Genomic DNA, 23,229 nt, shown 5'->3' with positions numbered 1-23,229 from the left:
CTTGGTTCTGACCAGAATCAGCTCCCTTAAGGCAGTGACCTTTGCCTGAGGTAAAAATACCATCTACCTGGCTGGTATCTATGATCAGACCCAAATACTCCAGTTTTCTTACTGGTTTTGGGAAAGATCTTTCTAGGTTGAGGATCTAACCTAGTTGTTTCAGATACTTGACTGTGGTCCTCAAGTTCCCGTTCAACAAGGCTACCGACCGATCTATCTGGCCTCCTCTGGCCAGAGGAGGACCAAGATCTTTGTGAAAACTCGCGGTGCAGTGGCTATCCCGAAGGGCAGAGCCACAAACTGAAAATGACGCCTTCCCATCTCGAAGTGCAGAAACTTCTGAAGGGCAGAAAAAATGGGCACATGCAGATATGCATCTCTGATGTCTATCAATGCCAGCAAATTCTCCTCCCTGCAGGATGGAGACTACTGTCCGAACTGATTCCATGCAGAAGAACCGAATCCTTCGCGGGAACCACCATAATGACCTCTTGCGACAAAAGTCGCTCTAAGGCTAGAAGAAGCGACTGCTTCTTCTCTGGATCTCTGGGGACACTTGATCTGAGGAAACGAGGAGAGGGAAACTCTTGGAACTCCAGTGTGTAACCTAAGGTTAACGTGGAGATTACTCATCTGTCCTGAAATCCTCCTGCCAGAGTTTTGAGAACTGTAGCAGTCTTCCCCCCACTCGAACGAGTGGGGGCGCCCCTTCATGAAGAGGCCTTAGAGTCCTGTCTAGCAGGCTTCTTCCCCCCGGACTTCTTTGTCTCTGGGGTTTGACTTTTGATTCATGACCCAGACGGAGAAGGCCGTCGCGACTGCCTAGAGGCTGATGCCCCTGGCACTGGGGAAAAGAGTCCGTTTGAAAGAGGGACGCTTACTCCTCTTCTTAACAGATAAGAGAGTGCTCTCCCACTAGAGAACCCTTGAATATAATTATCCAAGTCTTCTCCAAACAACCTTGCACCATGAAAAGGAAATCCAGCCAGAAGTTTCTTACATGGTGCTTCAGCTGACCAATTTTTTAACCATAAGATTCTACGCATACGCACCAACCCAAGTAAAAAACGAGGGGTTTGCCTGATAGAATCTCTAATGGCGTAAACTACAAAACATAAGGCCGCTGGAAGGTTAGCCAACCCCTGGGCCTGCTGTTCAAGTAAAACTTTGATGACCTGCTTAACATGGTCTCTTAAGTTTTGACAGACACCGATTGCTGCCACTGCAGGTTGAACTACTGAAACGTGCTAAGGAGAAAATATCCTTCAATAGGGATTCCATCCTTTTATCCACAGGATCTCTGAGCATTGTCTACAGGACAAGTCAGACTACAGAGGAAATGGCGGCATCAACGGCCGGAATCCCCCACATCTTTATAAACATTTCTTCCATAGGATAAAGTGTTGAAAACTTTTTCAGGCGGAAAAAACGTCTATCTGGGTGATCCCACTCAGAATAAATGAGCTTTTTCAAGTATATTATGAACAGGAAAAGCATGTGTTGTTTGAGGAGGTTTCAGTGACCCCAAAGAAATAGAGGGTTCTTTAACTGATTCAGATACAGGTACTTTAAATGTGGAGCGGACCAATCCAGCAAGGATCTGTACTAAGACTTTCTCATCCTGAGAAGTGAAGAGGGCCCTTCTCCACTTGATTCCTCAGAGAAGGAATCATCCGTCCCATCCCGATCCTCTGAAAGGGATCTTTCTCCCCTATCCCAGAGTTCCTCTCCTGAGGGTCCCGGGTAACAGAGGAAGACCTGGTGCGTTTTCTTCCACTGAGTGAAGATGCAACTACGGCCATTAATCCTTCCTCTAGACCATTAATGGTTGAGGAAAAAACCTCCTGTGTAATGTATCCAGGGGCTGAAATGCAAAAAGCAGGTGTAGCCCCTGACCCCAAAGGCTCTCCCTGGCTAGTCGTCCCTGGCTCCTAAGGGGGGGAAGGTGCTGCAGAAAAGGGGTCCTCAGAACCTGAACGAGATCCCCTAGAGTCTCTGGTTCTTGGGGTATTTGAACCTCTTCTACCTATAGTGCAAAGCAACAAGGTGGAGGTATCACAAAATGAACACTGACTGCTGAGCGATGTAGTCCGGCTAAAAGCCTTGCTACCAAATGCCCAGTCTGGTGTTCCCTTAGTAAATGCTGCCTAGGAGAATGCCTGTGTCCCACCTTACATGCGACCGTCAGCTCTGTGTCCCTCCAAGGCTTTGTGCACCTGTACAGTGTGCCTTTAATAGCCTGCAGCCTGCAATGTGGGTGTCTGAGCATGCTGGATGCTGTGCTGACGCGCCCCCCCTTTCGCTTTTCGAAAAAACTAGCACTTCCCGCGCTAGACGACCCTTCCGGGACCAACATGGAGGAAGGCTGGGGGAGGGGGTGGAAGGTGAGAGGCCGGTAGTGATGGACCTGCACGTGCAATGCCGGCGGTGATAGAGCGGTGTACAACCGCCTCACAGACCCCCTGCGGCCTCCCCCTAGCCTGGGGGGAACATTCCTGAGGAGAAAACCCCCCATCCCATCCTACCTGGAGCCGGCCGGGGGAGCTTGTGCAGCGTGGAAACACTGAGACAGACATCAGCATGAGAAGGTATGTGCTCTTGGCAGCCCCCCGGTGGTCAACATAGGCATAGCATGCATTTACCTTAAAGGAGAAAACCTACTAGAATTAAAAAATTCTATGGAATCTCCTCTTACCTTATCCAGCCGCAGGGTTCTGTTTATACAGACCCAATCTTCACCTCTCACAGTGGGCTCCGTTTGAAAAAACCTTCAGAGACTGGGGACCCCTACGAATAGGGGGATCCACAGTTCTGGGCCTGTAAAGCACCCGGCCAGAAATAAGGATAGAAAACCATTTTCTGATATGCGGGTCCAGCTCTCTAAAAAGAGAGGCGTTACAGGTAAAACCTTGTTTCTTCGGACACAAGGCCCGGGTACCATCCAATTCGGCCTAGAAAAGACACTTTGAAATGGATCCGGTTCGCCTGGCTTGCCCCAGTATAGGATATAGGATATTCCCTTTGGAGCTCAGCACAGGACATCTTTACACGTCCATCACCTAAGACACTGGCGTAAAAACTGAGGTATCCCTGCAAGGGGAGGGATTATATAGGGGGTTGAACTTCCTGTTTAGGGTGTGACCAGTGACAATCACCTAGTGATACCTATATAACCCATCAGTAATTACTGAGGCTCTGTGTCCCGTGATGTTCGAGAAAAAAATATCTGTGCATGAACCCGCACAGATGTCTTTCAAATCGCCCCCAAACTCGCACTGAAATCGGGTTTGAAATTGTGCGAGTTCAGCTGAACTCGTACGATCTCAAACCTGCCTTCATTGTGAACGAGGGCTAAAGGCAAAACGTTTTTTAGTTTTGTATAGAGGGAAAAGGGATTATTTACTTATTATAGGTATTTATATAGCGCCTTCAATTTACACAGCACTTTACACATATTTATTATACGTTCATGTCAAATTGTCCTGTCAGTTTTTATTGCCATCTGTGCCCCCATTAAGGAGATTTACCCTATTTGTCCTATTTATCATTGAAAGTAAAAGAAAATCCCAAATTTTGGATTGTCCCCAGAAAAGTAATAGGGGAAAGAAAGAGGGGACATCTTCCAATGGGGACACTAGTTCTGGTGACCTGGGGGTCCCTAAGGAGTTCCTTTTAATTTGCCGGGATTTCTTCTCACTTCCTGTTTGGCTATGGGACAGGAACTGAGTGGAAATTTCCACAATGGGACACAGATGGCAGGAAAAAAAAATCTGACAGGGGTTATAACCCTCCCTTGTTCTATCCAAAAATGGGGGAAAAAAGTTTTGTCTATAGGTCTACTTTAAGCTTTGACAATAAAAACTGGAAGCTGATTGGTTTCTATAAAAAGCTGCACCAGATTTTGCACTCTCCAGTTTTAGTAAATCTCCCCCACTGTTACCTTGCCATTAATAAATAAGGTGATGATATCACATTTAAAGCCTGCTCAAAGTGGAACTAAGGTCACTATACTTGCCTCCTAACAGTCCAAAGCCTGGGAGGGCTACCTTGCTGGAATCGTCTCCCCAGCTTCTTCCTTGGCCGGTGGGGGATGACGAAACGCCTGTGCAGGAGTCAGTCATGTCAGCACACAGGGACCTTGCTGGTGATGTAAACTGAGCTGTTAACTAAAATTTTTTTTAATATGCACGTTTATGCTTTTTTTGTTTTTTGTTTTTTTTTTCAGGCTGCAAAAGAGACCAAGATGGCTACTATTGGATTACCGGGCGGATTGATGACATGCTTAATGTTTCCGGTAAGAACTACCCGTAGTTATTTTCAAATGAAAATTGAGTTTTCTTTCTGCACACATTTTATCTTATATCTAACCAATTGAAAAAGGGAAAGTGCCTGGAGCTGCTCCAAACATACTCTATAGCACTAAAAAGTCGAGGACTATCTCGGTATCCGAGGATTGAACCAGTTAAAAGGACAAATTAAACAATTTAATAGTAAATAGACAGGGTTAAAAACAGTTTGTACAAAGATACATACACTGTGCACACAATACTGTGCACAGTAATGAAAACAAGTAATGGACACGTAGGTCCTAATACAAGAAAACTTAGATGTGTATCCTGACGGAGTCCTCTACATGTTTTGCGGCATCCACCGCTTCTTCAGGAGGGATCAGTTAAAAACATCTACAAGAGTGAATAGTTCATACAAATTTTTAAGGATTGGTAGATTTGAGTGTAACAGGCACTTGAGTAACAATACATACTAGATTAATCTTGGAGAATCTATAAAGTTATAGGTAGCTTACCAAAGACGGCCCTGGAGGCGCCACGTAGTACCAAGAGGCACCCGATAAGGGGTAATTCCCCCCCCCCCTCAAGGTGGACACGGGAGATGCTATGAGCACAAACAAACCATAGAGGAGGAGAAAGGAAGAGGGGAGGGAGGGTAAACAAAAATGGGGAAATTGAAAAAAGGGGGGGTGGGATAGAAAGAAATCAGGAAGGGACGGGGGGGGGGGAGAAAAGGGGGGGAAGGGGGGTGTTTGAAGGGGGGTGTTTGAAGGGACAAAGGGGAGGGGGGAAGGCTCTGAAGAAAGGGGTGCTCCCCCGAAACGCGTAAGCCATCAGCCATTTGCGCTGGTCTTATCCTCTCGGCAACAGGTCCTGGGGTGTCGATCCACAGAAACAGCGCTTTTGCGCCCTTTTGAAAGCTATTTATACTAGCTCGTTTGTGAGTATAATTTTTACTGTTTTTATGCTGCATTAAAGTTTATCAGTGGTAATGCACTAGGTTGGTGCGCCCTCTTTCTTTTCTGTTTTTTTTTTAGCTTGAATACCCATTGTTCAAATGAGGGCTGCAAGACGCTAGGCATTACTTCTATAGGTGGCTGCACCACATATCCAGTTCATGGACACCTGAGCGCAGGAGAGGTCTTTTTTCTTGTGTAGAAAGGTATCAAGGCAGCACATTATACCACTTTCTAAGGCAGGCCACATTACAATCAGATCGTCTCTAAATTTACCAACAGCTTTAATGCAAGGACTTGCCTATGTGGATCGAAACTGAACTGATTGCTTGGGTAGGCCCTTGCATAGCTTAGCTGCTGATAAGTTTAAAGATTGTAGCAGTCGGCCTTAAAGTGGAGTTCCAGCCTGTATTAAAAAAAATTTAAAGTCAGCAGCTACAAATACTGTAGCTGCTGACTTTTAAATTTAAGGACACATACCTGTCCAGGGAGCCCGCAATGTCGTCACCCGAAGCCAACCCGTTCATCGACTTCGGGTGCAGGTGCCGGCATCCTTACTAAGGGAAATGGGAAGTGAAGCCTTGCGGCTTCGCAGCCTGTTTCCTACTGCACATGCGCAAGTCACTCCGCGCTTTCCTGAATGGTCCTGCTGACTTTTGGGGTATGTGTTTCTCCCAGAAGGCAGTGGGGGGGGAGCCATAAATTACGTAGATCGCCACGGAAGTGGGAGCGAGTACCTGTTTTGGACGGGGCACCGGGGGGGAGGAAGCAGATAAGCGGAGCGTCCACTTTTGGGTGGAACTCCGCTTTAAGCGCAGTCACTATGGAACTCTAGTTAGTGGGAGGCCCAGGGACTTCGAAAAGATTTATAGGAACCAAAGAGCCCCTGCTTTTGCACACACACATATGCAAACTACTATTGATATAAATGTTAAGCCTAAAAAAATAATTTATAGGATAATCACATTCACCTTCTGATTCATTTAAAATAGCTTAATAAAGAAGCATTGCCAAAGCTGGTTTAGCTGTACTTCTCCTATGGATCACAGGAGTGCAATACGTTTTGCACTTCTGTAACCCGTTTTCAGCAGAGCGCAGGCTGAAGTCCGCTCTCTGCTGATGTCACCAATGTCAGTCCAGGCACCACGTCATCCTGACAATGGGAGTCTGGATCCGCCAGCTGCCTGGACTGACACCCGGCTCAGCCTTTCAGCGGGCCGCCCCCCGCCACAGCTCAGCGCTCCAATGAGCGAGGAGGGAGAAGAGCAGAGCTGTGAGCTCTCTGCTCACGGAGCTGTGAAAACCAAGCGATTAGTGGTGTTCGATCGCTCGGTTCTCAGTGTTCAGGTCGGCGGGAGACAGGTGCAGCATTGGACCGATGCTGCATCCACCTAGGGGGGGGGACAACTGTCGGATGGCTCGTGAGGTTCGGCACCACACCACCATCATGTGAACTCGAGTAAATTTATTTGCAATCGATACGGGGGATATACCTTCACCCCCCGTACGCATGTGCAATTATTATAACATTAAAATCCATATTATTATTCTTACCTCCAGATATATCAAGTGCTGGCTCCCGACGAGTGGCCCTCTAGCAACGAAAAGCGTTGAGCTGCCATTCATACTGTCACCTATCAACATTTATATTGCTTTATTAGCCATCTGCCAATTTTCATTTACTGATTCGAGAGGCCCGAGGCTTTGCAGGCATTATCATATATTATGTTTTTACCTAATTCAGTCTGGTGCATTTTGGAAGATTGTTTGCTTGCCATTTTTTATGATATTCATGTTGTAACCAAGATGAACTGTATTATCCATGCATTATTCTATCGTGTTTCTACATTTTATATTCTGCATTTATTCTATGGCAATCATTAAATTCCCAACATGTTCACCAATTACCTTTTTGCAACCACGTGATATATTCAAAGTCCCACCCCCTTGCCCCCCTCCTCCTAGGTAAGTATTAATCAGGAAACAAAATGTTAACTTTACTTCTCTTTTAAAGACTTCTAATGCCCATTAAAGTCCAATGGAAGCCTCTCTTTTTACTTGTTATGCTGTTAGGATGCACAACAGGTATACTGCATGACCAGGTAAAAATAAGGGAGGCAGTGTCATAATACGTAAACCTTCGCTGTCCTGATTTCTGTTCATATATCTAGTGATTTATGACATGACCAGTTTCTTCTTCTATCTCTGGCTGTCCAGGTCACTTGCTGAGCACGGCGGAGGTGGAATCTGCTCTTGTTGAACACTCGTCTGTAGCCGAGGCTGCCGCAGTTAGTCATCCACATCCGGTGAAAGGGGAATGTCTCTACTGTTTTGTCACTCTGCGGGATGGACACGAGTTCACCAAAACATTGATCGATCAGTTGAAGAAACTAGGTAACGCTCTTTTTAAGAACTGACCTTTACAGGAGTTGAGGGCTCATAGCTCATTGTCGGTATGTTGTTGATGAAAGGGCATGGTCATTTCCCAGACTTCTGCTAGCTTTTAAAGAGCCAATCCATCCAAAACTGATCTTTTAGTTATAGATGCATAAAAGTAGTTGGGAATCACCCGCTGGCTCATAGGTCTCTTGGGACTATCGTAGTAAGATTATGGCAACCGGGGTCCCAGCTCTGCCCACCTGCTGTGACCTTTACAAAGGATTCTCAGTTTTGTTGTTGGATTTTTTAAAATGTATTTTTCCTCATGGGGGGGAATTCAGCAGAAAGAGGGGCAGAGCCAATTCCATACTCTCCAATGAGATCCCTGGGAACTAAAAACAGTAAAGAAAACAAAACAAATGAGAGCTTCTATTGGCTGCTCAGGCACTCGCATTGAATTGCTGAATGTGGGGGGAGTGTGGTCTAGCTCCATATGATTGTATAAGCTCCCTGTGCACGTAGATTATGATTTAGGCCGGGTTTACATATGTGGGGCTGCGGTTTGCAGTCTGGGGTCCGGTGCTTTTCTGTTCACACGTTCAGGTGCACCTAAACCGGACCCATAAACACACAGGACCCTTTTTGAAACCGCACTGCGGCCGCTCTGTACATGTGAGAAACGGCTCCCTTGAGCGGCAGTCACATTCACATGTCATGTGAATTGGATTCAGTTTAAAACACATCCAATTCGCACATATGTGAACACGGCCTTAAAGTGGTTGTAAAGGCACAAGATTTTTTTACCTTCATGCATTCTATGCATGAAGGTAAACAACCTTTGTGCATCAGCCTTCTCAGCCCTCTAATACTTACCTGAGCCCCCTCTCGATCCAGCGATGTCAACGAGAGCCCTGCCTCTCCGGGTACTCGCACAACTGATTGGCTTTTGGCAGCCGGAGCCATTAGCTCCTGTCAATCACAGCCAGTGAGCGAATCAGGAGACGGAGGGGACGAGGCCGAGCTGTGGCTCAGTGTGTGAATAGACACACAGAGCAGCCCTGGGTGGGGAGTGTGCCTGCTTGGGTGCCCCTACAGCAAGCGACTTGCTGTGGGGGCACCCAGTAGGAGGAAGAAGCCAGGAGCACCGGTGTTAGACCCGAGAAGAGGAGGATCTGGGCTGCTCTGTGCAAAACCACTGCACAGAGCAGGTAAGTATAACGTATGTTTAAAAAAAACACAAGGCTTTAATATCACTTTAAGGATTAATGAAGGGACTTGCAGGAACAACACACGGTTTGGTTGCATTTGTCTTATCCCTTTAATACATCCTTCCCAACTTCAAAGTGGCAAAGATCCAAGACCCCCAAAAGCCAGACATATGTTAGTTAATATAATAAAATGTGTATTGTACTTAAAAAGTGGTGTCTACCCAAATGTCACCTTTACATTTTCTGTTCTTTTTCTCTCTCAGTAAGAGAAAAGATTGGACCAATTGCCACTCCAGATTATATACAGAATGCACCTGGATTGCCCAAGACACGCTCAGGTGAGAATACTTTTTTTTTTTTTTTTTTTTGTCAGAATGTGTTCTCTGAAAGACAAAAAGCATCATCTTCTATGAGCTTATTGCTGAACTCTCTAGGCAGATATTAAAGAGATTGGATTAGAAGGAGCTGCACTAAATAAATAAAAAAACAAAATAGTGATAAACATTAATCGGTCCATAAAGCACAGATGAATGTGAATAATCTTGGTGATCTTAAAACAGCTTTCAACACCGCTACAGACTCGTTAACCTCCACCACATAATGTGCGTGCTTACTGGAAGGCAAGCTATCATAAGCTTGCGGCTTTCAACCCAGCGCCATCTAAGTACCTTAAATAATAATAAATAGTGCAATAATATATAACAGAAGTGATAAAAGTGCTGTGCTCCCCTTCCTCTTGTGCCCTCACGCAACCGCTACCCATGTAAAGATCGCCTGTACTGGTGAAATCCTGTACAGTGGTACCTTGGATTACGAGCATAGTTCATTCCAGAAGCGCTCATGTATCAAAGCGAATCTCCTCATAGAAGTCAGTGGAAACCCAGATAATTTGTTCCACGGTGACTTACTTCTATGGTATGCTATGGCCAGAGGCGGGGGGGGGGGGGGGGGGGCTGGAGACCCTCGGAATCCGATTGGAGACGCTCTGATGCACTCGGGAACACGGAGTGTTTCCAAGCGTCTCCAAATGTCACCAGCGCCCCTGCACCTCTGGCCTAATGTGGTACACAGCAGAGGCTCGAATCCTGTTCGTTTTGCAAGACAAGTCAGAATTTTAAAAAAAATAGCTCAGATTGCGAAATGCTCGTTAACCATGTTACTCGCAATCTGAGGTATTACTGTATATCTTTCATAGATGTATCCTTTCCTCTTCCACGTGGCCCCAGTGGTTAAACGTACTCATAGGATAAGAGTAAAGCATACATGGAGTGATAACATGTAGATATTGCTGTATAATAAAACTTTTTAATTGATAAGTCTTTTATGACACGCATATAAAAGCTGTGCAATCCACAGTTTGTGTTCCAAAATCCAGGAAATGAAGTCACCAGAAGTCCCCGTATTTTGGCCGGTAAAATGGCTCTCTTATTTGTGTTTCATCTGTATATTCGACTATTTGTCTGAATATTCGTCTTTAGGCCCCTTTCACATGAGCGGTCCTATGGAATGGTGGATGTAAACAGACTTGTGTCCATCTACACCCACCTGTACCTCCAATCTGATCGGGCAAAAACAAACGGAAGGGGATCCCTTCCCTCTGGCCGGATCGGAGGGCAGTTGTGTCCAGACAGCCAACCAGTCTGTGTACATCCAACTGTCCATGGAGCAGAGTGGGCTGTGTCTGTGTCCGTTCTGCATAAGCAGGGTGGACACGGACCTGTCATCTGCCCGTTCCGCTAAGGGATCTGGCTTGCGTGAAAGAAAACATGTCATCAGCACACAGTATACTTCATCAACTGGAAAACAAAAGTGAGAAGGAAGCATTACAAGGACTGACACAATGCATTTGGATACTGTGTACCTTTTACAGCAGTATGCCGATGACAGGTTCCCCGTTCTGTTTATTTCTACACCATTTCCTGCAGGGAACTGCATTTACCAGAATCCTTGTGACCACTCACAAGTTGATCTAACAGCACTCGGGAGAATCTCTGTTCTCTATAACCCATTGTATGTCACACTGGGTCCTGTCCTCTGGCAGCATTTGGTGTCTCTCACAATATCCCGCCTTCAGTGCTCCATGTTAGTACTGTGGTTTCCCCCAGCAGCAGTGTACAAAGATACAAGAAGCTTCCTCATTTATGTTTATTTAAAGCATTATAGAACACAAAAAAAAAATGCATATGAAGCACCAGCAACAATCGTCACGTTTTCTCTACATAGAAGGGAAGCCCTTGATAAAGTCAGTTGAAATGCAACATGTCATGTATGAGACCAGGTTAAATTCATTCAGGTATTGAATACAGAGCCGCATTAAAGCGGAGTTTCGCGAAAAAATACTGCAGCTGCTGACTTTTTAAAATAAGGACACTTACCTGTCCCGGGGTCCAGCGATGTCGGCACCCGAGACCGAACCGTCCTACGATCCTCGGGTGCTGCCACCGCCATTCTCACTGAGGGAATCGGGAAGTGAAGCGTTGCGGCTTCACTGCCTGGTTCCCTGCTGCGCGTCTACACTGGTCCCCGTTGTGTTAACTGTGTATTTCCCACAACACAACGGGGGTGGGCGGGGAGTCCGCGGCTAGCTATACCCGGAAGTATCTGCACCCCCCTCCCCCCTGAAAGGTGCCAATTGTGACACCGGAGGGGGGGAGGAATCCGATGAGCGGACATTCCACTTTAGGGTGGAACTCCGCTTTAAGTTAGTGACTTTATCTGCCTGAAGTTCAGCTTTTAAAGACAGAGACACACACACACACGCACACACACACGTGTATATATAGTCTGTTTACATATACAAGTCTGTATGTGTATATAATATTGTGTTAGGGAGAGATATAACCTCCTATGGGTGTGTGTATATGCATATATAGACTTGTATATGTAAAGAGATATATAAATACACAGTGTGTATGTATGTATATATATATAATTATATATATATTTTTTTTTCTTTAGGTAAAATAATGAGAAGAGTGTTACGAAAAATTGCCAAAGACGACCATGACCTGGGAGACATTTCTACACTCGCAGACACCACGGTCATCCAGCAACTCTTCAGCAATCGATGCAAGACTGTTCTCTAGGACAGAACTGCAGAGTTCACCTAGACAGGAATGTCATGTTAACTGTGAATCCAAGAGACAAGTTAACACACTTCGGATATTGCAGCCATATAATTCTGTGTATATTTTGTGAGAATTGCGTTTGTTGAGTATTGTGACTATTGAGCAACTGTTTCATACCTCATGTAAGTCAAATTGTGGTGTCGGTTTCAGGAGCGGATTTAAGAATCTGATCAATGTCTTGAGCTGTCAGGTCTTTATTTCTGTTTGTGACCCCAGTGGGGATAATTTACCTTCCTAACTTCCTGTTCCAGGACAGGAGGAAACAGACAGACAGAGCGATAAAAATATTGTCAGACACTCTAATCCTTCTCACTCTACTAATTATGTGTTTTTTTGGTGGGATTCCTCATGTCTTGCCCTCACACTAATTGAGGGGAAATCTGCTTCTCCCTTAGATGAGGAAGTGGTGCAGGGAATATACTTTTTCAGTGTGTGTGGCCAGCTCAAGTTTTAACACTATCTGCTATTCTGGGTGCAGTTTCCTGGTCAGCTGTGTTTTAGGGATGGCCACCATACCAGGAACATAAGCGGTAAAAATGATTTTGAAACTGTTTCATTGAAGTTAAATACATTGGTTGTATTTGGAGCATAAGGCCCCTTTTCATACTGACGGTCCAATTAGCTCCGCCTGTCAGTTTTTCAGGTGCAACTGACTGGACAATCCAATGCTCTCTATGGAGTGGCAGATGTCAACCGACATGTCTGTTGACACCTGCCGAGATCCAATCTGTTCCCCATCCGTCCAGTTCATTGGATGACAGTCGGATGGAAACAGACAGGTGGTGGGCTGTGTCCATTCTGACACAGACTTGTCCTCTGCCTGCTCAGCAGGGATCAGTGGAGAGATTTCTTGCTGAGCTGGTGGACTCCCAACAGTGTGAAAGGAGCCTAAAGCCTGGTACACACGGGCAGAATGTTGGGATACATTTGCCGGTACAAACAATACCGGCTAACTTACTGCCCGTGTGTATGTCGGGTGCCCTCCCCGTCAGAACACAACAGCTCCGTGGTGGAGATCAGTGGACTAACCTTGCAAGGTTAGTACATCGGCTCCCACCAGGAGCTGCCAGGTTTTTTTTGTGCAACCCATGGGGTTGCACGAAAAAAAAAAAAAAAAACTATAGTGTGTACTCAGCTTAATGAATAGAAAAGTTGGTCTTTATTAAGGTCTGTTTAAAGAATGTAATTTTGTTTTCCTGTTGAGGTATGGTAAGCCAAAATGGGTGGCTAAGTGGTTTACACTTTTGCCTTGTAGTCCAGAGGTCCAAGGGTTTAGTGCGGGCATTAATTGCATAGTTTTTATAGGTTGTTTCGTTCAATTGGGTTTCCTCCTGGTTCTCCTGTTACCCTCCACTGCTCAGACATACTGGTGAGTTAGCTGATGTTGGCAAACTGACCTTTGGATTGTTTTAATTTAATATGTTTTAACTTAAAGACTTATAGCCAGCCACAGTTCCACTTTAAAGGGCAACTTCATGTTTTCCCAGTTGCAGCCCATTTCCTTTCTCCCCAATCCAGTGAGCTTTCCTTGGACATGGTCTTGGCTGGCTCCTCTTCATAGTCAGGGATCCAATTTAGCCCTATGGGTAAGCTGTACTAAGAGGGATCACTGTGGCTGCCATGAGTATAGCTTTACCAAAAATCATAAATGGGCTAGAGGGCAAATGTGTAGTATGAAGAGTTGTCGGCGAGGAACTAAAGGTGAATTTGTCCTTTACATTGTAACTGGCTTCTATAGGCATTCAAATATTTGCATGTAACTTAACTTTCCTTGCTGACCTACATATACACTGTCAATCAATTTGTCCTGCAATAGAAGCACCAAAGGCATTTCAAATTGTTCTTTCAACAGTAACTCAGAAGCTTGCTATAAAGTTAACTGTCTATTTCACTTCTTTAGTGTGAATATTACATATATTCCAATGCAGAATCCCTTAGTCTTTCCCATTGGGACGGGAACTACATGGGTGATTAAAGAAAAAACTGTAGTGATGAATTAGGAGGTATTTAGTGCTGACTAAAAACACTAGTTCTGTGGATATCCTGCTGATCCAGGGGTGCAAGTCACTGACCTGGAGCAAGTATTCAGCGCCAGACTAACCTGATCCATGTACTTGTGCCAGGTCAGTGTATTAAAGGGACACTGTCCTTTTCCCCCTACATAGGAATGTTTTGCTTATGGCATCTTCTGTCGGAGCCTTTGCTCTTTGGCTTCAACCGAGTGTGGGGCTTTGGGTTATGGAGGAGTCACAGGGCTGTACTCAGACTGTAGTGGCCAGTCCCCAGATTCAAGCACTTTTAGAGTGGGAAGTGGAGTCATTCAGCCCTGGTGCTTACCCAGGGTGGGCTTTTGCCACAGGTCAATGTGGGTCTATCAGTAGCCACTGGCACTTTGCATGGATCTGAGAAAGTCAGGGCACACACTACACAGCTTGTATAAGAGCAGTGTGAACTGCATGCTTTTATGAAACTTTCAGCATTTGCAAAGCTTCATGCAGCTTTCTCTAAGCCTTTAAAGTGCCATTCAGCATCTGTTTGGAAATGTCCTCATGAGAGTGCTGATTGCTACTTTAAACAAGCTTCAGGCTGGGTTCACACTAGTGCGAATTGGATACATGTTTCCTCTGCATCCAATTCGCACAGCAGGAGATTGTGACCTGCTCTCTATGGAGCCGGTACACACATCTCCGCAGTGGCTCTGTTGCGATTTGCACAGGAGCCCTGTGCATCTTTTGGTTCGTTTCAGGTCAGAATTCAGCCAAAAATTCAGGCTGAAACTGTGAACGAGGATGCACTGGACTCCTGCATGCTCATATGTGAACCCATGCTTAAGCAGTGTTGAAGCCTGCTAGCAGCTTGTATAAATTGGCAATCAGTGCTTCGATTAAGACCTGTGATCAGCAAACTGAAGCCTGTGTGAACAAGGCCTGCGTTAGCAAGGTTATGGTCATTATAAAAATCCTTTAATCACCCAGGTAGCCCTAGAGTTAAAACAGCAGAGCTGACATTTTAATTTTCAGGTATTTAACACAGTAGAATAGGCAGCAGATGACTGCCAACAATGAAGTTGTCTAGTCATAAGAATCTCCATGAAGCCAATGGATAGCTTATCCTACCAATCTCCATCCAACCAGACTTCCCAATGTTATGTCGACTGGCCCGGTCGCATGGTGTAAACAGTTTTATTTGATTATTAAAATTCTCTTGTATCCTTGAAAACCACGTATGTATGTTGTGTTTAAGTGATTTTATTTGGAACACTGGGATTAAAAAAGGGACGATTTTTTTAGTTGTAGAAGGAAAAATAAAAAATATAAATGCAAACAAAATTTGTGAATAGTTTGTGTATTTGACATCATATTACTGGCAGAACTATACATGTAATATTGAGTATTCTACTTTCATTGCTTTACATATCACTAAGCCCCGGTTCACACACGGGCGGCACGACTTGCAGGTTGCCTCACCAAGGCGACCTGCACACGACTTCCACGGCGACTTGCAAAACGACTTCTGTATAGAAGTCTATGCAAGTCGCCCCCAAAGTAGTACAGGAACCTTTTTCTAAGTCGGAGCGACTTGCGTCGCTCCTATTAGAACGGTTCCATTGTACAGAACGGGAGGCGACTTGTCAGGCGGCTAGGTCGCCTGAGAAGTCGCCCCTGTGTGAACAGGTTTGTAAGTTCAACAACCGTTACTGAAAAAGGAGCAGAGCGACTTCTCTGAAACACGTATGATAAAAAAGGTCCAAATTTTATTTGACATCTTTTGCCCATTTCTATACAGGCTGTGACTGCCCCAATCTATGTCTCAGCCGAGCCATTGCCTGCCAGCGGGATTCCAGTACAATGGCTCGGGCACTATCAGATCTCATTGTCCAGAGGATCCTCAGCCAGACCAAAGAGGGCAGACTGAGACACAGGATTTAAAGAAACCTTTCACACTGATGGACCGATGAGGTAAACCAGTCAGTCAGTTTTATAGACCTCCAGTCTCCTCTATGGAGCGTCAGGTTGTCAGTTGCCACCCACTGACATCTGATCCTATCCGCTAAAAACAGACTGATGGGGATCCGTTGTATACAAGGAAAAGAGAGCGCACGGCTGCCCTAGTGTAATTCCATTTTAATGATGGAATTACACTAGGGAAGCCATGCGCTCTCTTTTCCTTGTATATTTCAGATTAAGTCTGCCACCCAGTGGATCTTTGAGAGAGCTGCAGCACCTCTAGAGCAAGAGAACTTTTTCTATATAGACTGAACATTTGAGAGTTGGTTGTGGGGTCAGCGCTGACTTTGTTTTTTTTTGTGTTTTGATGGGGATCTGTTCCCCGTCTGTCCAGGACAGGGGGTCCATTTACATCCGCCTGCCCATAGAGGTGCGTGGGCTGTGTCTGCACTGCATAAGTGGAGCAGACGTGGATCAGCCATCCGTCTGCTCAGTGAGGATCAGATTACCCGCTGAGCAGGTGGATTCCAACATATACACGGGGCAGGCTAAGAGGATTTTTTTTGTTTAACTCAGCAGGCTGAACAAAAAAAAAAAAAAAAAAAAACACTAACAGATCACTGTACTAACACAAGTGATGTTAGTACATCAATATCCGGCTGAGCTATTGTATTCTGACAGGGGGACCCAAGCACCGCCCCACCAGGACACTGATCAGCACTCAGCCACTGGCTGCAAGCGTGATTTAGATGCTGGCTTGCACGCTCGATTAAAAAAAAAAACGCTCATTAGAACGGCTTTAGTGAGACAGGCTCCTGTACACATGGCTGAATGTTAGCCGGCGTGTACCAGTCTTTAAGCTCATATTCTTTCCTATGCCATGACAGCCAACCAAACAGGTGAGGAGATTACATTATTGTATTCCAGCAGAACGTACACTCTTGCATTCACTGTAACTGGGTGCATGTCCAGCTTGCCATTGAAGGTCCATAAAACAAGATGGTGGATGACCGCATTCCAGTAAAAAGATATTTGCTGCACATCCATAAAACTAGTACGGCATGAGGAGTGAGCTTTCAAATGCATTTCAAGCTAATAAGAGGCTTACTCATTACAACCATATCCTATGAGTACTAGTTTTATGGATGTTCATCAATAAAGGAATCTTTTTAATGGAGTGCAGTTTTCCACAATTATTCCATTGTTTGCTGGTATTTGTCTAGCCCTGGTATCCATCATTTCATAAAAGAATGTAATAAATACTGAGACACTTTAATAAAACAATTTACATTTATTTTTAAATCACATTTCTGCACACAGAATTATAATAATTTTAAAATTAAACTATTGCAATATTAAGGGCCCCATTCAATGGTGTCATGAAAATGCATATTACATTCTGCCATTTACTTTTAATGGCACCCCACACACATACATACCCAACGAGAACAGGCACAACCTGCCCGACAGTTATACGCCAACGAAAATCTTTAGCACTGCCTGCGACTTCACAGGCAGCCCTCTGACTTGCATAGTTGGCATCTCCTGAGGCTGCAGAAGCTTGAAAACGCACATCTGCAAGATCACTGCCAGAGGATCATATAAGACACCGGATAATGGGGGGTGGGGTTGGTTTAGGTCAGGAGGACTAGGCAGGGGGGTAAATTTACTATGTATTAAAACTCCTTCAACCCTGACATGCCTATATTTCTACACATCCTACAACCGAATACATATTAATTCCAAATATAGGATATTTAATGGGCTTCTCTGCCAAAAACATATAATCCAGTTTTTCATTTGGCACTTTAAATTGCCCAACAGCTATATAGATCCCCTCACAGCCTTCAAGTGAAAGAAGAAAATAAATAAATCTGGGCTTCAGTTGCCAATGGCATTCGCAAAAGACCAGATGAACTGAGCCATAAGCATATCATTTGCAGATTGTCTTGTCCTAAAGATTCATTAAATATTCTGGTAAAATGACAAGTTATAGCAAAAACTCCACAATTAGACACGAGGATACAAAATCTGTCTGTGATACCAATAACAGAACACTAAGGGGCCTATTTATAAAGCAATGAGGGTGACAGTCACTGGCAGTGAATCATTCACTGTCATTTAAAATGCATGCGCCAGAAAGATTTACCTGCAGTGAATGACACATCTGCTTTATAAAGATGACCAACATATAATCTGAAAAAAAAAATATATATTTTTTTTTTTATCTAGTATGATTATCAATGGAACACATGCAAATTTACTTCTATGTTGCTATGGAATGTAGCACAATTAACAACATACAAAAGGAATGGCTTGGCTTAAATCTTAAAAGGTATACTCTAGTATAAATAAAGACAAAACCTTTGCTTCGGAGTCCCCCCCCAGTCTTCCATGAGCAACAGTGCAATTGCAGATTTTAATTACCGTACATTCCAGATAAAATAAATGCACAAAATCTGACTTGGAAGTATAATAGAAAATACAGAAAAGGAGCACCAGACCAAAAGCAGATGAAAGTTTCCAATATCATGGTAACAAACCAAAAAACAAGTCCTATAAAAGCCAAATGTCTTTAAGGGGCATCACCACTCCACCTTCACTAGGGCTCAACATGGAAGGGGGGGGCGGAATCGGATGGACTCAAGAAAACAAGCGACTTCACAGATCTATATTAGTAGGTATGAAATATGCTGCGCTAAATACAGATCAATCCTATCCATTGCATCAGATCATAAATGACATCCCCATACTGTGTATCACTGAATGCAATAATACATACAGTATCTCATACACAATTTGTTGATTAATGTGATATACTTTGTTATGTATTATTGCATGGTGATACAGTATATGCTGTGCACAGCACATGCGATGTCTGTTAGATGCGAATTCAGCCATACAAATTGCAGGATCCTTTTTGGTCCACACTGGAATTGGATCGCATGGGTGTTCACAACCTATGTGATCTAATTCCTGTACCATTTCACAGTTCGCACTGCAATCCGATCTGGGGGTGTCATTAACTTTACATTGACATTTGCACTGGTTTGCAGATTTCAGTGTGAACCGCCTGCGATGCGGGAACCCGCACAGGAATCGCAGGATTTTCAGCATCACACCAGTGTAAACAGGGCCTTTATCATGGCTCTTGCTTTTGGAAGCATGGGTAAAGTCTAATACACATGGGCCAAATATCGGCCCACATTGTATAGCAGCCGGTCTGACAGAAGCAAGCCAGCCAGCCGTTGGGCTGGCTTCTGTCAAAGGGGCATGTCCGAAAAAGGTCTGCCAATTGGTTCCTGAACAGTGCTTTCAGCCAATGGCTGAGCGCACTGGTGGATGTCCCCCTGTCAGAACACAATAGCACAGCAGGGGAGATTGTACAATGGCTCCGACCTGAGCTGTCAGATTTTTTTTTTTTTTTTTCGTTCAACCTACTGGGTTAAACAAAACAAAAATAGTGTGTACCAGGCTTAAGGCACAGGAACAACCCTTTAATTTATACAGCATTAACAAAAGTTCACCCAAAAGGGGAAGTTCTTTAAGTCCTACTCCCCCCTCTGCCACATTTGGCAGGTCAGGCAGGTTTTTTTTTTTTTTTTTTTTTTAGGGGGGGGGGGGTGGTAATGGGTACCTAGTTTTGACAGGTACCCGCTCCCCCTTGTGCTCGGATCGCCTAGGTGATCAGAGTTGAAGTTCTCTCCCCCTCCCTCCCTGTAGTCCTTCTGGGATACGTCACAGTAGTGCTGTGGTTGGGATTTGAACCAACAACCCCAGTTCTACTAGGTGAAAGTGCTAACCACTCAGCAACTGTGCTGCCTGAACTGTGTACTTTTCCCACCATAAGCTTATTATACCATATCTGGAAAAGCCCCATTACTAGACATGATTCTAGTACTTGGAGGACAACTACCTGCATGTAACCATTGGAGTATATAAATATCCAGTCAGAAAGCATCAATTAAGGGACATAGATCTTCACCGGAAGGCTGTGAGGGTGTATTCCTCCAATGACCAGCAGGAGGAAGTAGGCACATTGAGAACTTCTTGTTCCAGATTCCAATTGCTACACAAGATACGGGTTGTCCAAGACTGCTACCCCAGCCGCTACACCGCCATCTGCATGCTCTGTGGCTTTTGTCCTGAGGAGGTGACCCACTCGCTCATTGAGAACCATCTCTCCACCTTGCCTAGGATAACAGAGATAATGTTCACGCATTAGAAAGCAACTTGATTAAAATAGTCAAAACATCAGAGAAATGAAGGATCCAAAAATTACACTTTATTTAGGACTTACGAGGTGTTTCAGCAATATAGGTGCAGTGGCGTAGCGTGGGGGGTGCGGGGGGTGCCGTGGCCCCGGGCGCAAAATTTGGGGGGGGGCGCAGCATCAGGTGCCAGTGACACGCCGTCCAAATGCTAACTGTGTACGGACGGTGTCACTGGCTGTGTTGCGGCATGGGCAGCGGGTGCCCTGTGATTGGATGAACGGGGGTCACGTGCGGTGGCAGGGCTGGATTGCTCCAGGAGTCCCGCCTCCGCCTTACTGTGTGAACTGCCGCCGTCTTCTCGTCCGCCGCTCTGGACTGGATCTCCCATTTCTACAGTGCGGCAGCCAGTCCAGCTCTACCCCACATGCAATGATAACATCTCCGGGGAACCGGATCTTCCTGACCAAGTGAACTGCGGTATGTGAAACAGATGTACACTTCACATACACAGAGCATCACCCTCTCCCCCACTTATCTCAAATGTATCTCCCGCCTGCCCCCCAATGTCCCCCCAATGTCCCTCCTGTCCTCCCACTTATCCTCAATGTCCCTCCCGCCCCCCCCAATATTCCTCCTGTCCCCCAATGTCCCTCCTGCCCCCACTTATCCCCAATGTCCTCCCTGTCCCCCCCCGAATATTCCTCTTGTCCCCCAATGCCCCTCCTGCCCCCCACCTATCCCCAATGTCCCTCCTGTCCTCCAATGTCCCCCCTGCCCCCCCTGTATATTCCTCTTGTCCCCCAATGTCCCTCCTGCCCCCCACTTATCCCCAATGTCCCTCCTTTCCTCCCACTTATCCTCAATGTCCCTCCTGCCCCCCCAATGTTCCTCCTGCCCCCCAATGTCCCTCCTGTCCTCCACTTATCCTCAATGTCCCTCCTGTCCCCCCCCCATGTCCCTCCTGTCCTCCCACTTATCCTCAATGTCACTCCCGCCCCCCCCAATATTCCTCCTGTCCCCCAATGTCCCTCCTGCCCCCCACTTATCCCCAATGTCCCTCCCGCCCCCCCGAATATTCCTCTTGTCCCCCAATGTCCCTCCTGCCCCCACTTATCCCCAATATCCCTCCCTCCCCCCGAATATTCCTTTCATTCCCCAATGTCCCTCCTGCCCCCCACTTATCCCCAATGTCCCTCCCGCCCCCCGAATATTCCTCTTGTCCCCCAATGTCCCTCCTGCCCCCCACTTATCCCCAATGTCCCTCCTGCCCCCCACTTATCCCCAATGTCCCTCCTGTCCCCCCCATGTCCCTCCTGTCCTCCCACTTATCCTCAATGTCCCTCCTGTCCCCCCCCAATGTCCCTCCTGCCCCCCACTTATCCCCAATGTCCCTCCTGTCCCCCCACTTATCCTCAATGTCCCTCCTGTCCTCCCACTTATCCTCAATGTCCCTCCTGTCCCCCACCATGTTCCTCCTGTCCCCCACTTATCCCTGATGTCCCTCCTGTCCCCCAATGTCCCTCCTGTCCTCCCACTTATCCTCAATGTCCCTCCTGTCCCCCCCCAATGTTCCTCCTGTCCCCCACTTATCCCCAATGTCCCTCCTGTCCCCCCCCAATGTTCCTCCTGTCCCCCACTTATCCCCAATGTCCCTCCTGTCCCCCACTTATCCTAAATGTCCCTCCCGTCCATCCCCCCCATGTTCCTCCTGTCCCCTAATGTCCCTCCTGTCCTCCCACTTATCCTCAATATCCATCCCGCCCCCCCAATGTTCCTCCTGTCCCCCACTTATCCCCAATGTCCCTCCTGTCCCCCACTTATCCTAAATGTCCCTCCCGTCCATCCCCCCCATGTTCCTCCTGTCCCCTAATGTCCCTCCTGTCCTCCCACTTATCCTCAATATCCATCCCGCCCCCCCATGTTCCTCCTGTCCCCCAATGTCCCTGCTGTCCTTCCACTTATCCTCAATGTCCCTCCCGCCCCCCCACGTTCCTCCTGTCCCCCAATGTCCCTCCTATCCTCCCACTCATGCTCAATGTCCCTCCCGCCCCCCCCCCCCACGTTCCTCCTGTCCCCCAATGTCCCTCCTATCCTCCCACTCATGCTCAATGTCCTTCCCGTCCCCCCCAATGTTCCTCCTGTCCCCCAATGTCCCTCCTGTCCCCCACTTATCCCCAATGTCCCTCCTGTCCCCCCAGTACCCCCACTTATCCTCAATGTCCCTCCTGTCCTCCCACTTATTATGTCCCTTCTGTTCCTCCAATGTTCCTCCTGTCCCCCCACTTATCCCCAATGCCCCTCCTCTCCTCTCACTTATCCCAAATGTTCCTCCTCTCCCCCCACTTATCCTCAGTGTCTCTCCTGTCCCCTCAATGTCCCTCCTGTCCCTCCAATGTTCCTCATTTCCCCCAATGTCCCTCCTGTCCTCCCACTTATCCTCAATCTCCCTCCCGCCCCCCCTTCAATGTCCCTCCTGTCCCCCAATGTTCCTCCTGTCCCCCAATGTCCCTCCTGTCCCCCCCAATGTCCCTCCAATGTTTCTCCTGTCCCCCAATGTCCCTCCTGTCCCCCCACTTATCCCCAATGCCCCTCCTCTCACTTATTTCAAATGTTCCTCCTCTCCCCCCACTTATCCTCAGTGTCCCTCCTGTCCTCCCACTTATCCTCAGTGTCCCTCCTGTCCTCCCACTTATCCTCAGTGTCCCTCCTATCCTCCCACTCATGCTCAATGTCCCTCCCGCCCCCCCCCCCCCACGTTCCTCCTGTCCCCCAATGTCCCTCCTATCCTCCCACTCATGCTCAATGTCCTTCCCGTCCCCCCCAATGTTCCTCCTGTCCCCCAATGTCCCTCCTGTCCCCCACTTATCCCCAATGTCCCTCCTGTCCCCCCAGTACCCCCACTTATCCTCAATGTCCCTCCTGTCCTCCCACTTATCCCCAATGTCCCTTCTGTTCCTCCAATGTTCCTCCTGTCCCCCCACTTATCCCCAATGCCCCTCCTCTCCTCTCACTTATCCCAAATGTTCCTCCTCTCCCCCCACTTATCCTCAGTGTCTCTCCTGTCCCCTCAATGTCCCTCCTGTCCCTCCAATGTTCCTCATTTCCCCC

General features: G+C 46.5%; 2 protein-coding genes across 4 annotated transcripts in view; one reads left to right on the top strand and one right to left on the bottom strand.

Annotated features, from left to right (window-relative positions):
* ACSS2 (acyl-CoA synthetase short chain family member 2) overlaps positions 1–15,289 on the top strand; it is an 85,178-nt gene extending 69,889 nt beyond the window's left edge. For both annotated transcript variants that reach the window (XM_073606596.1, XM_073606597.1), the window contains 4 exons: positions 4,226–4,294; positions 7,463–7,639; positions 9,096–9,170; positions 11,791–15,289. In XM_073606596.1, the coding sequence (XP_073462697.1) occupies positions 4,226–4,294; positions 7,463–7,639; positions 9,096–9,170; positions 11,791–11,918 (449 nt within the window). In that variant the 3' untranslated portion in view covers positions 11,919–15,289. The remainder of the gene's footprint in view (positions 1–4,225; positions 4,295–7,462; positions 7,640–9,095; positions 9,171–11,790) is intronic.
* Positions 15,290–17,178: 1,889 nt separating this feature from the next.
* Positions 17,179–23,229, bottom strand: part of GSS (glutathione synthetase) — a 114,256-nt gene continuing 108,205 nt past the window's right edge. For both annotated transcript variants that reach the window (XM_073606594.1, XM_073606593.1), the window contains exon 13: positions 17,179–20,100. In XM_073606594.1, coding sequence (XP_073462695.1) covers positions 19,977–20,100 — 124 coding nt within the window. In that variant the 3' untranslated portion in view covers positions 17,179–19,976. The remainder of the gene's footprint in view (positions 20,101–23,229) is intronic.

Source organism: Aquarana catesbeiana, linkage group LG12 (assembly GCF_042186555.1).
Source record: "Aquarana catesbeiana isolate 2022-GZ linkage group LG12, ASM4218655v1, whole genome shotgun sequence".
NCBI classification, from domain to species: domain Eukaryota; kingdom Metazoa; phylum Chordata; class Amphibia; order Anura; family Ranidae; genus Aquarana; species Aquarana catesbeiana.
This window is presented reverse-complemented; position numbering and strand designations above follow the sequence as displayed.